This window comes from Mustelus asterias, chromosome 1 (assembly GCF_964213995.1).
Source record: "Mustelus asterias chromosome 1, sMusAst1.hap1.1, whole genome shotgun sequence".
In the NCBI taxonomy this organism is placed as follows: domain Eukaryota; kingdom Metazoa; phylum Chordata; class Chondrichthyes; order Carcharhiniformes; family Triakidae; genus Mustelus; species Mustelus asterias.
The window spans coordinates 15,312,787-15,326,967 of NC_135801.1; the positions used below are offsets into that span (position 1 = coordinate 15,312,787).

The window sequence follows — 14,181 nt, forward strand, 5'->3', positions numbered from 1 at the left end:
ACCACAGCCTGGGACCTTATAAATTACTACATTTTACTCAGTTTGGTTATTCTTCAAAGCTGGCTTCACAAATTAAGTCACTAAAATCTGCCAAAATAGCAGCACTGAATCCATTAACAATATTTTAGTCATTTATTTATCCTTATTTGCTTAGTAACTTCCTTTTGTCACATTCTCCAACGTAAAAGACAACAACCTCTGTAGTTAATAGATTTGATACGATTGCTTTAATCGAACACTGTAAAAGCGGATTGTGAATCCACCAGTATAGAGTATTACTGGCCAGCCTTCGTAGGAGGATGATATAAAAGCAAGCCTATGAGGTTACTTAAATTGTAGCATTTGATTATTCAAAGATATCGGCCTCAGCTCAGTGGATCGCACTCTTGTCTCTCGTTTGGAAAGTTGTGAGTTCAAGTCGCACTCCACAAGATCCAGGCTGATGTTTTGGTGCAGAACCAAGGGACTACAGCACAGTTAGAGGTTCAGTCTTTCAGGTGAGATGCTAAAGTGAGGCATCTTCTTCCTCTCAGATGGGCCCGGCCCAATTCGAGTAAGAGCAGGGGAGATTCTTCCAGTCCCGCCCAATACCTATCCTTCAATCAACTAAAATAGATCATATGGTCATTATCATATTGCTGTTGCAGGATTTGTGACCTTCCCAACATTACAACAGTGAATACACATCAAAAGGTACTTAACTGATCGTAATGGGCTTTAGGGTAAATGTGGTTGTAAAAGACTCCACAAGAATGGAAAATTTATTTTTCCGTTGAATCATTATGATTCTGTTAAATGACTGGTTTATCTTTCCAGACAGATGGCGTGGAGCCCAGCCAATGTTAAAACATGCTACCATAACGACTCTGTTACCTTTGATCAGTTAAATAACCCAAAGCAATGATAGCATCAATAGCTTTGGACAAGGGAGCACCTGCAGGAGGGCACTGGGATGCTTGATGGAGGAACTGATGGAGGAGCTAATCCTGGAGTTATTCACCAGCATCCACAGCCTGCACAGCTACCGACACGGTAGCACAGTGGTTAGCACTGCTGCTTCACAGCTCCAGGGACCTGAGTTTGAATCCCGGCTCTGGTCACTGTCTGTGTGGAGTTTGCACATTCTCCTCGTGTCTGCGTGGGTTTCCTCCGGGTGCTCCGGTTTCCTCCCACAGTCCAAAGATGTGTGGGCTAGGTTGATTGGCCATTCTAAATTGCCCTTAGTGTCCCGGGATGCATAGGTTAGAGGGATTAGTGGGTAAATATGTGGGGATATGGGGGTAGAGCTTGGGTGGGATTGTGGTCGGTGCAGACTTAATGGGGCAAATGGACTCTTTCTGCACTGTAGGATTCTATGATATGGGCTACAGCCGCAGTCAATGAAAGAGTGACCATGGACAGTCTGACACACATCACCAGGTTTCAGATCCTGGGCTCCACAGTTGTGGAGGTGAGTCATCATAGAATCCCTACAGTGCAGTAGGAGGCCATTCGGCCCATCGAGTCTGCACTGACCACAATCCCACCCAGGCTCAATTCCCGTAACCCCACATATTTACCCTGTTAATCCCCCGACACTAAGGGGCAATTTAGCATGGCCAATCAACCTAACCCACATCTTTGGGCTGTAGGGGGGAAACCAGAGCACCCAGAGGAAACCCACGCAGACATGGGGAGAATGTGCAAACTCCACACAGTCAGTGACCCAAGGCTGGAATTGAATCGGGATCCCTGGTGCTGTGAGGCAGCAGTGCTACCCACTGTGTCACCGTGCCGCCCAGTCACAGGAACTCTTGACAATATCCGACTAATGATGATGAAGCAGCTACCGGAATCGATCAATCGTGGAACATTATTACCCAAACTACACTGCACCCATTCAGCATTGACTTCCCACAGTCTCTTTCATCAGTGAAGACCTGTTATGGCCAGCTGAATAATGAGAGAGATACATCACGTCACAGGTACTGGTGTGGTATGATTCATAAATTCAACCATTTTCGCTTTTGCTACAAGAGTTCAGGTAGGCCAGATTGGAACTTAATTTATATTTAACTCCCTTGGTTTTTATTTCAACCCTGCTTCCGCAAACGCTATCTTTCAACAGCCCGATAACCTTTGCTGACCAGAAGAGCTTAGCAATTTAGATCTGGGCAATAAATAGAGCTGTTAATGGCACCATAAATAAACTGCAAATAGTCCGCTGAATAAAACTGTAAATAACCCAGTGAATAAAACTGTAAATAGCCCCAGTAAATAAACTGTAAATAGCATTTTAAAAGCCACTGTAAATCTCTTAGCATTTACAGTATCCCAGGCATTTTGAAAAGTGCTTTCTCTTGTGCAATACAAACCATTTGCTCACAATACCTTGAAGCTGGAAGGTGCTTTAACACAATGAATATCTGAACTCTACCACTGAAATATATAAATACTTATGGCGGCACGGTAGCACAGTGGTTAGCACTGCTGCCCCCAAAGCGCCAAGGACCCAGGTTCGATTCCCGGCTCGGGTCACTGTCTGTGCGGAGTTTGCACGTTCTCCGCGTGTCTGCGTGGGTTTCCTCCGGGTGCTCCGGTTTCCTCCCACACTTCAAAGATGTGCGGGTTAGGCGGATTGACCATGTGAAATTGCCCCTTAGTGTCAGGGGGACTAGCTGGGGTAAATGCATGGGGTTACGGGGATAGGGCCTGGATGGAACTGTGGTTGGTGCAGACTCGATGGGTCGAATGGCCTCGTTCTGCACTGTAGGATTCTTTGATGTATAAAATATCACTTCCAACTTCTTAGTTTTGAAATTCCGTAAACAACTGGGGCAACACGGTGGCACAGTAGTTAGCACTGCTGTCTCACAGCGCCAGGGACCTTAGACTCTCTAGCCTTAGGTCGGACTGTCTTCCCGTGTCTGCGTGGGTTTCCTCTGTGTGCTCCGGTTTCCTCCCACAGTCCAAAGATGTGTGGGTTAGGTTGATTGGCCATGCTAAATTAATCCCAGTGTCAAGGGGATTAGCAGAGTAAATGTGAGAGGTTGCGGGAATAGGGCTTGGGTGGGATTGTGGTCAGTGCAGACTCGATGGGCCGAATGGCCTCCTTCTGCACCATAGGGATTCTATGGCCCTCAAAATTTAACCCTTCTACCTCCATCGTCATTCTGACAAATTACAACTGTCTAATGGGTCTGTGTGAAGATCATTTCATAAATGGCATCAAAGGTTTAGAAGTGGAAGAAAATGCTGGAAGATAACTTAATTTACTTAAAATCTAACCAGGGAAGAGATATCAGTTAAAATCCTGGCAGTTCAATGAGTGGGGCTAACCCTATGCCAAACTCTTGCTGGTGGACCAATTTACTTCCAGTGTTTGGTGAGGTTTTTTTACTCCAGGTCCCTAGCAGGATACTATCTGGGTGACAGCAAGGCTGCTATCGCCATGCTTTTAAGTTGCCAATGAGCAAACTACACCAAAGGTCCAAGCCTTCCCTTCAGCCTCTGGTTTTCAGGAAAAGGAAGGGATGAGGGCTACCTCTCCTCCTGCAGTCATCCAATTTGGCTCAAGAATTTTAGCAATACCCATTCTGAATTTTGTTTATGGGACATGGGCGTCACTGGCTGGGCTGGCATTAATTGCCCATTCCTCCCTTACCTATCGTCCATTTCAGAGGGCAGTTGAGTGTCAACCATTGCCGTGGCTCTGTAGCCACATGTAGGCCAGACCAGGTAAGGATGGCAGATTTCCTCTCCTAAAGGACATTAGTGAACTAGATGGGTTTTTATGACAATCGACAATGGTTTCGTGGTCACCATTAGACTTTTTAATTAGATTTTTATTAAATTCAAATGTCACCATCGGCTGTGATGGGATTTGAACCCGGGTCCCAGATCTTGCCCTGGGTCTCTGGATTAGTGACAAAACCACAACACCATCATCTCCCTTTAAATGGTTAATTGTGGAAGGGTTCAAAAGAACCCTTCCACAAGGGTTCTTGTCAAAAGCTGTCAAAAGAAACACACAGTTGGATCATACTTGGCGCACATACACATGTTTGTATCATTTAGTTTAGGTGCTGTTGTTGAAAACAGCACATCAGAATCTCCACAGCCCACCTTCTGAATATATTTGCCAAAATAGAACAGGACACTTTCCAACATTTCTAGCAGGTCCCTTTCCAGAGCTACTCCATCTGATTTTAGTTTTGATTTCTACCGCAGGTTAAAAATCCATTGACTCTGTCTATACTTCCCGCTGCCTCGGCAAAGCAGCCAGCATAATTAAGGACCTCACGGACCCCGGACATTCTCTCTTCCAACTCCTTCCGTTGGGAAAAAGATACAAGAGTCTGAGGTCACATACCCAACCGACTCAAGAACAGCTTCTTCCCTACTGCCATCGGACTTTTGAATGGACTTACCTTGCATTAAGTTGATCTTTCTCTACACCGTAGCTATGACTGTAACACTACATTCTGCACTCTCTCCTTTCCTTCTCTATGAACAATATGCTTTGTCTGTATAGCGCGCAAGGAACAATACTTTTCACTGTATACTAATACATGTGACGATAATAAATCAAATCAAAATCAAATCAAAAGGTAAAGTTGCCATAGTTCCAGATGGTGTGGAGATGCCGGCGTTGGACTGGGGTAGTTCCAGATGACCATAGGTTGCTCTTCTCTTTGAGGGGGGGGAGCTGACCGGTGGTGATTTAACCCGAGGGTCACCACACCTCAGGTGAGGGGCAAGGTTGAGAAGGTGGGGCCTTCATGAATAACCTCAGTTAACCATTGTGTAAAATAATGGTACATCAAGCAGGGAAAGGTCAGGTACCCCTGGAACCCGTCCCATCTTATCTGGATCCCTGGGCCACAAAAGACACTCAAAAAAGGTGGTTCCCAAAATCGTCGGAAACAATTGTGTGATTATCCAAGCACGCTGCATGAATCTACACCGTTATCCTCACTTCACAAAGCATGCAAAATACTTAACAATGTCACAGCTCAATATATAAACACCTCAAACAGTTTTTTTTCAGTGAAGCATACAAATGAATGGAACGAGGGAGAGTAATTACATTAAATCTTGATTCTTTTTTTCATGGTCGAAATTAAGACTGCCCATTCCCAAAACATCACAGTACACCCTGTTTACTAGCCCTAACCCCTTTTGGGTTCTGGAGTCAGGAAGCAACTGCGATAGTCTTTTCAGCCCGGTTATCTCTTCTTATAGAACAAATAACGCTGGGACATTATCAATATATCCTAACTGAAAATGAACTGCTTGGTACCATTGACTCAGTGCAACAAGAGATGTTAGTCAGCAATACAATGCTGTTGAAGCTTTTCATCTTGCTTTCATTGGGACAACTGCAAGAATGCCAAATTTCAAACTATCAGAGGAGAACTACAGGGGAAAAAAAAAGAGTGCTGATTGGTCGGTAAGGCGATTCGGATTGGCTGAGGTGTTGCCATGGAGAAAGCAATGGGGGACTATAGGCTCCCCAAGCTCCCAGGTAATTCAAAATAAGCACAAGGCTTGAAAGCATTTCTTTTGTTTGCAGAGAGAATGGATCACTGTGTATGAATGTATGCCGCTTCGAGCAAGTGTAAATGAGCTGAACAATATCCAGGCTTGGGCTGACAAGTGACATTCGCGCCACACAATGCCAGGCAATGACCATCACCAATAAGAGACACTCTAACCACTGCCCCTTGACATTCAATGGTGTAACATCACTGAATCCCCCACTGTCAACATCCTTGGGGTTACCATTAACCAGAAACTTAACTGGACTCACCACATAAACACAGTGGCTACAAGAGCAGGTCAGAGGCTAGGAATACTGCGGGGAGTAACTCACCTCCTGACTCTCCAAAGCCTATCCACCATCTACAAAGCACAAGTCAGGAGTGTGATGGAGTATTCCCTACTTGCCTGGATGGGTGCAGCTCCAACAACACTCAAGAAGCTTGACACCATCCAGGACAAAGCAGCCTGTTTGATTGGCACCACATCCACAAACATTCAATCCCTCCACCACCGACGCTCAGTAGCAGCAGTGGGTACCATCTACAAGATGCACTGCAGCAATTCACCAAAGATCCTTAGACAGCACCTTCCAAACCCACGACCACTTCCATCTCAAAGGAGAAGGGCAGCAGATAAATGGCAACACCACCACCTGCAAGTTACCCTCCAAGCCACTCATCATCCTGACTTGGAAATATATCGCCGTTCCTTAGCAGTCGCTGGGTCAAAATCCTGGAATTCCCTCCCTAACGGCATTGTGGGTCAACCCACAGCGCGTGGACTGCAGCGATTCAAGAAGGCAGCTCACCACCACCTTCTCAAGGGCAAGTAGGGATGGGCAATAAATGCTGGCCAGCCAGTGATGTCCATGTCCCACGAATGAATAAAAAATCAATCATCATTCCACCATATTAGGGGGAACAGCTTTTGCGGGTGGGGGGGGGGGGGGGGGGGGCGGTGTAGGGGCAGGAAAGCGGGGGCCTTACATGTCAATTAACCCCCCCTCCACCTCCCCCCTCCCCACAGCAAACCCCCACCCCTCCCCCAACACCCCAGCCTGCAAATACTACCAGCTAGGGGGCTGTAAAATTTCTCCAAATGATTGTAAAACTGTACTTCAACCACAGATGTGATGCGAGTTCCTTGGTGATAAGTGTGAACATCTGTGAAGAACTGAAGAGGGAGAATCACTTGCTACAACAATGCCACACATCACAAAAGTGTGTTCCGAAACAGTATGAAGGAATGCAAGAAGCATTCATTGGCCATAAGCCAAACGCTGCTTGTGTGAGCTTGCTTTTCATAATAGGTAACAATTGATCAGCTTAAACATTCCAATATAATTACCTCGAGAAACATAGAAATCATAGAAACCCTACAGTGCAGTAGGAAGTCATTCAGCCCATCGAGTCTGCACCGACAACAATCCCAGCCCAGACCCTGTCCCCACACATTTACCCCGCCAATCCCTCTAACCTACACATCCCAGGACAATATGGGCAATTTAGCCAATCAAACTAATCTGCACATCTTTGGACTGTGGGAGGAAACCGGAGCACCCGGAAGAAACCCACGCAGGCACGGGGAGAATGTGCCAACTCCACACAGACAGTGACCCAAGCCAGGAATTGAACCTGGGTCAGTGGCAATGTGAGGCATCAGTGCTAACCACTGTGTAGAGTATATACATTTTTTGAATTTTAAATGCTCAAAGGATAGGACTTATAACCCGGAACCGAATGCAAAACGACACAATAAAAAGAACCCCAAAATGAGGAGAGCTGATAAACACAGGGATCTCTGGTTACGGAGACACATCAAATAAACTACATTTGTTTCGCAAGCCACCATATGGCTGATGGATCACTAGGATCCTGGAAAAATCTCCTTGCCTCAAATCAAAAATAGGAAACACAAGCAACTTCCCGCATTGCTTCTTTTTACGGCATCTTCGTTAAGACTTGGGCACTGGATCAAAATGTTCAAGTGACAGAAACTTCACCAAACAGGTTCCGCTGCTAAATGTTGCCCACACAGTGAAGAGAAGCCAGCTGAGTGCAACATTGACTCAACGTATAATCAGCCAGCGTCGACAGACGTGACATTTCTGAGGTACAGTGGAGAGCCAAAAAGGAAAGGCTTTGAACATCATTGTTAAAAAAAAAAAGGAACATAGCCTGTCTTTCCACCCAAGTTAGAGGAGAAAACAGTCAAAAGTCAAGTGTTCCTGCGGGGGAACCTTAAATGACCATCAAACCTGCAAGATCACACTGGATCTCAAAACAAGTAACTCGAGTGGGCTCCACGGCAGGTCACCGGAATAATCATTGGAATTACACGCTCCCGGTCTATCTGAATTTCTATTCATGCAAAGCCGGAATGTAAATAAATTCTATCCTAACTGTTCATAAATAAAATGTTATATTAATGGTGCTGAGTTTTCATTAGAAGTCTGATGGGCGCCAGGCTAGATTCGCAATAAATCTACACCATATGCACATTAGGAGAGAGAACAGCATCAAATGAAGGCTTACAAATCTAATCCTGTAATGCAGGAAAGAACAAAATGTTTTGTACTGTGGTCAGATACGAGCTTGCTTGCAAGGAAGCTAGAGGCTGGAGGTAAAATCTAGATTCCCACAGATCAATTAAGCCCCAAGCTCCAAGAAAGGATCCATATTGTGAGCTGAAGGTCTGATCCTAAGCCACCTTGGGCCAATCGCTCTGGGGGAAAAGTCCACAATCCTGTCATCCTGCCAGCATACGGGTCCACGTTATTGCCAGCCCCATCCACTTCAGTACTTGTTTGGAAAAGAACACAGTTGTGGTATGCTGCTGGCATCAAGGAAAACTGAGAATAATGTTTTGAGATGTTGTTCGCACTGAGGCCCTATGCTGGGTTACTGCAGATCCAGAACAAAGTGCACTTTTGAAACAAAGAAATCAACAGGGTTACCTTTAGTCGCTGCAGAAACTATTGGTCTCAGATTGCTCCACTTTGGTTCACTTTCAAACTTTTCCAACCTATGATGTTGCAAGCTGACTGCTTTTTCAAGCAAAGAAACCTTCTTCTTCAGGTAGGTTACTTTGTCTTCCAAAGCGATTTGATGATTTTCCAAGGCCAACAACCTTGACATTGTGCTTTGCTGCTTCCTTTTCGTTGTCTCTAAGAATGAGGAAATAGATTCCAATCATCGAGAATTTGTTGCTTGCGCAAGGACGCAAAGAGCTTATCAGCTGTGGCTGCTTCTCCATCGCACCAAAGTAAGGACAGGAGGAATGGGTTGAGATTGACTTTCCTCCTGAATACAAAATGGCCCAAAGTCTTTTGCTTTTCTCTTTTTTTGTGTGTGTGTGGTACATTAAGTTTAAACCCTAGTTGGCGGCCATTAGTACGGGAAGAGATCCCCTCCAAAATTGGGTAACCGGAGGTGGCTTGGGAGGCAGGGCGTTGATCCACAACTTCTATCCCATCTTGCTTCCCCCCTCCCAAGCCACTTCCTGACAGAAATTATCTAACCCTGCCTCCAGATAGCATTACCGGCCGGGATAAGTCAACAAGCATGGATTTAATGACTTCAGGTTAAGTTCAGGATTACCATCAACATAGCAGAGTCAGTGCTCTTAATACTTTAATACAACATGGTGCCAAATGTTTTTTTTAAAAAACAAATTGGGTAAACTTCAAATAGTAATAAGGCATAAAATATTATTTACAGATGATTCTCCAAGCTATTGCACATTAAGGCAGCGGTCCCTGGCCAATGTTTACAGGTCTAGCTGTTCGATGGGTCTAAAAATTGACTCCCGGTTGTTTTAGTGGGGGTATCTGCAGGAGTAGAAGAAAGGATCCATATTGTGAGCTGAAGGTCCGATCCTAAGCCACCTTGGGCCAATCGCTCTGGGGGAAAAGTCCACAATCCTGTCATCCTGTCAGCATACAGGTACACGTTATTGCCAGTTATGGAGGTGTAGCAGTGGGGAAGCTCATTGCCAACATAAAGTTCCAGGGTGCTAAATCTAAACGCCAGCCACCCTATTCCCAGAAATGTCAAATTTTGGGCTCAATTTCAGCAGTTAAACCTCCATCCCCATAAGCTCCTAACCTAGCCGATTTAACTCAGCTGTGATAATAATGCCAATAGATTAAAAGTTTAGCTATTTCAAACTTAATCCCACCAGATTCAGTGGATCTAACCAAAAATCTATTTCTATCTACAACCCTAAATGATAAAAAACCAAGAAAAGAGCAGCCAATAATGAAAGTTCACACTGTATTCATACGGTGCACAAGAGTACAATCTGTGCCCCATTCCATTGACTGTTCACCAGTTCTTTGCCACATTCCGATGACTGGTTCTCAGTTCTGTGCTCCATTCCATTGGCTGTTCACCAGCTCTGTGCTCCATTCCACTGACTGTTGGCTAGCTCTGCACTCCATTCAATTGACTGTTGGCTAGCTCTGCATTCCATTCCATTGACTGTTGGCTAGTTCTTCATTCCATTCCATTGATGGAACACCAGCTCTGTGCTCCATTCCACTGACTGTTCCCCAGCTCTGCACTCCATTCCATTGACTGTTCATCAGCTCTGTGCTACATTCCATTGACTGTTGGCTAGCTCTGCGCTCTATTCCATTGACTGCTGGCTAGCTTTGCACTCCATTCCATTGACTGTTGGCTAGATCTGCACGCCATTCCATTGACTCTTGGCTAGCTCTGTGTTCCATTCCAGTGCCTGTTCACCAGCTCTGCGCTCCATTCCTTTAACTGTTGGCTAGTTGCACTCTGTTTCATCCAGGTCTTTATTTTATTTCAGATTAAGTAGCTCTTTATATTCATCAAGTGAGTTTAATTTTCATTCCATTCAAGATTATAGAATGTGCAGAATGATACTTCCTGGGATTTCCTTTCTACTGGAAATGGTTTTACAAAATGGATTGTTGGCTCACAAATGAATGCAAGACAGATGTCTGGTGGGAATTGACAATATCTCCCAAAGACCCCAACAAGGGCCCTCTTCTAAAACCTGCAGTGTAATCTATCAGTGGTGCCTGGCTCAGTGGGTCTTTGCATCAATTTATTCCTCCACGCAAGCACCAGAAATTCTTAACCTTATTCATGAGCAGCTGGCTGCAGTGCAAACACAAAGTCAACGCTTAGGGAAAAGAATTATGGTACTCACTGGGCCTTAAGCAGCGAAAGCACTTCATCAGTGATCACGAGTGTACCCTTTGCATTCCCAAGCACAAGACTTCAGTCAGGGAAGTCTTAACTTAGGACGTTGGTGATTTACATGACTCTTGTGATGTAAACCAATACTGGAATCAGTCAGCTGTTTATAAATCAGTAAGTGTTTATAAATTTTGAACAATGAACCCAATGATGTAACTACAGCAGGACTGCATGTTGGCCCAAAGTTGGGAAGGTACAGCAAAGTCATAATAGTATTGTGATGCAGCGGTGAGGTAACATGCTCTGCCCCTAAAATGCAATGGATGTGAAAGCTTGCCTGAGGGATAACATGGAACAGACTTTCTCACCAGACCATCAACTGGGCCAACTATCCAGCCAGCTTTGCTATCATTAAACATCCTGGGCATCTATCACGTGATGCCTGAAAACCGCACTGACACAGCTTGCCTGGACAGGTAATTGCCTCAACATCCCTGGGACAAGAGTTATGCCTGACCACCTCAAAGTTGAACTTTATTTATTTGTCACAAGTAGGCTTACATTAACACTGCCATGAAGTTACTGTGAAAATCCCCTAGTTGCCACACTCTGGCGCCTGTTCGGGTACACAGAGAGAGAACTTAGCATGGCCAATGCACCTAACCAGCATGTCTTTCAGACTGAGAGGGGAAACCGGAGCACCCGGAGGAAACCTACGCAGACACGGGGAGAATGTGCAGACTTCGCACGGACTGTGACCCAAGCTGGGAATCGAACCTGGGTCCCTGGTGCTGTGAGGTAGTGGTGCTAACCACTGTGCCACCTTCCTTGAATCAAAATAGGTGACCATGCATTCTAATTGAGTGTCATTGTGATGGTCATGTTGACCAAGTACCTTCAAAGCTGCGCTTTATCAGTTTGTTGAAATTAAGTCAATGTCACTTTGCAAGAAAGCAAAACCCTGCTTTATGCGTTCCCAAATTTTGTCTCATCTTTCGGCCATCTTGATTGGACATTCTAGAATTTAAAGTTATCATTAGGTTTAGTGTTGCTGGTGTTTCTGGATAATGTTGAAGATTTAGAAATAGCCCCATTCAAACGCAATAAAAGCAATTAGCGAAAGTGCGTCATCATATCATGGTTGAAGGTTGCCAGCTATATGGATTGATCAGAGTCCTTCCAGAATGACTATATGGGTCGAATGGCCTTCTTCTGCACTGTAGGATTCTATGATCTCCTAAAAGGCCAGTCCAGGTACTGGGAATGCTGCTGTGCCTCTGTTTTGAAAAGTTCAATGGCCCCAGACTATTCTTGAACACTGTATTTTACTTCTTTCCTGATATTTTTTATCTTCCCGACTTCTGGGAGCAATTATTGTAATGGAAATAGGTGCAAGCAGCGATGGAATCACTGTGAAGTCACTGGAAATTTTGCAGCTTTTAAAATGATTAAGGGATTCGGAGGTTTGTTAGAAAGAAACTATTTCCTCTTATGGGGTGCCCAGAGAAAGTGAGCATATTTCAAGATGATGTCCTCTTGTTCTGGACTCCCAATTGATTCATAACAATTATTGTCTGCATTGTTCAGAAACACCCCTTATTGTTCAACATTATTGTACACCATAGCCACAATTACACAAATCCCTCCAAGACCAATTCTCCGCTGTACTGTCTTGTGTCACAAGCATTCCTCGGATGAGAAAGGTCACCTTAGCCCTTTGGGCATTATAAATTTATAATAAAGGTTGCAGATTCTGGTTAAATTTAGAACAATTTTCCTCGCAGCTAACAGAGTCAAATTACGTAGGATTGGCAAGACTTATAGGTCAAATCAGAGATTGTCCATGGCTTGAACCACACTTTTGCCAATTGACCGAAAATAGGAGTAAAAACTGTGGGAACATTAACTTAAAGTCAAAGTTTATTGCAAATTTCCCTGACCACTAAATGACTGCTATTACACTGTGTCTGTGCTCAAGTTTACAAAGAAAATGTTCATTACTGGCACTATTGCTGAGCTGTAAAAAATAAATTACTTCCTACATTTGGCCTCCGAAGCTACTCCAACAAAGACTAATTGATGCACTTTCTAAAAATGAAATCACTTAATAGATTCGAGTGTGGTGCGTACATGCACTCAGTTTAAGAACTGTTGTCTTTTAACCAGAGCATAATAAATCAGATCTTCAGGCTAAGCTTCAACTCAAAGAATGTCTAATCCATTATTCACACACCAAGTGATTGACACTGGCAGCAAGAGACAGACAGGTGCACAGAAACTTGGAAATGTATCGCTGTTCCTTCATTGTTGTTGGGTCGAAATCCCGAAACTCCCTCCCTAACTGCACTGTGGGTGTGCCTACACCACAACTGACTGTGGCGGTCCAAGAAGGCAGCTCACTCCCACCTTCTCGAGGACACTTACAGATAGGCAATAAATGCTGACCTAGCCAGCGACGCTTACATCCCATGAAAGAATAAAAAAAAGACACACAAGTGCTTTAAAAGTGGTTCACTTTTGGAAACAAACATGATGCAAATAGCTTCCATCCGATTGCTTTGCCTGGACTACAGAGAATTAATTTTTTCACAATGAGTTTTCAAAGTCATTCTTAAATATATTGCATGTGATGGCAAGACAGAGTAAAAAAAACCATTCTGTGTATAGGTTGCGCATTTATATATGAACTTAAAGAAATGTAATTCTGCCACTCAGTGCGTAGCAGATTCCCAAATGCTGTATTAGATCAAATTCTCAACACTCCCCATTTTTCTCCCAACACTAACCTTCCATTCTCGACCACTGATTTAGCCCTCACACAATCTCACTTCCCAGTGTAAGAAACTTAAAGTTACTGTGAAAATCCCCTAGTCACCACACTCTGCCACCTGTTTGGGTACACTGAGGGAGAATTTAGCATGGCCAATGCACCTAACCAGCACATCTTTTGGACTGTGGGAGGAAACTGGAGCACCCGGAGGAAACCCACGTAGACACGGGGAGGACGTGCAGACTCCGCATAGACAGTGACCCAAGTTGGGAATCGAATCCGGGTCCCTGGCGCTGTAAGGTAGCAATGCTAACCACTGTGCCACCATGCTGTTTACAGCTCAGCTATGCCCAGCGAGTAATACCACCCGCTCTCCGTAGCGACATTGTTAACGTCTTTCTGAGTGGGCGCTTCATAGACTTGTTACATGTCAATTCAAAAACTTAAATGCAAGCTAAGTCCGAACACTGATGTGATGTTCGCACCCTGATTGCCACTAGATGGCACTTGCAACCCATCCAACTTAACAGCACAAAGAAAAATTCTATTTTTCAAACGACGACCTTTAATATGTTTTGGTTTGATTAAATGTTCAGAAAACATGCAAGGAATGGAGCAGCAAATATATCAATCTGAAGAATCTACTAAAACACAAAGGCAGTCCTTCTCAATGCAACAACGTTTTGTTCCTTAACTGCTAGCAAACTATTAGCA

The 14,181-nt window shown here is 44.4% G+C and overlaps 1 protein-coding gene across 4 annotated transcripts in view; it reads right to left on the reverse strand.

Annotated features, from left to right (window-relative positions):
* The window catches only part of psd3l (pleckstrin and Sec7 domain containing 3, like), a 343,652-nt gene that overhangs the window by 246,276 nt on the left and 83,195 nt on the right, over positions 1-14,181 (reverse strand). Inside the window, exon 1 of one of the 4 annotated variants that reach the window (XM_078209668.1) lies at positions 8,480-8,682. The exons of the other annotated variants lie outside the window; for them this stretch is intronic. Coding sequence (XP_078065794.1) covers positions 8,480-8,660 — 181 coding nt within the window. The 5' untranslated portion in view covers positions 8,661-8,682. Of the gene's footprint in view, positions 1-8,479; positions 8,683-14,181 lie in introns of those variants that run through there. 4 annotated transcript variants of the gene reach the window in all.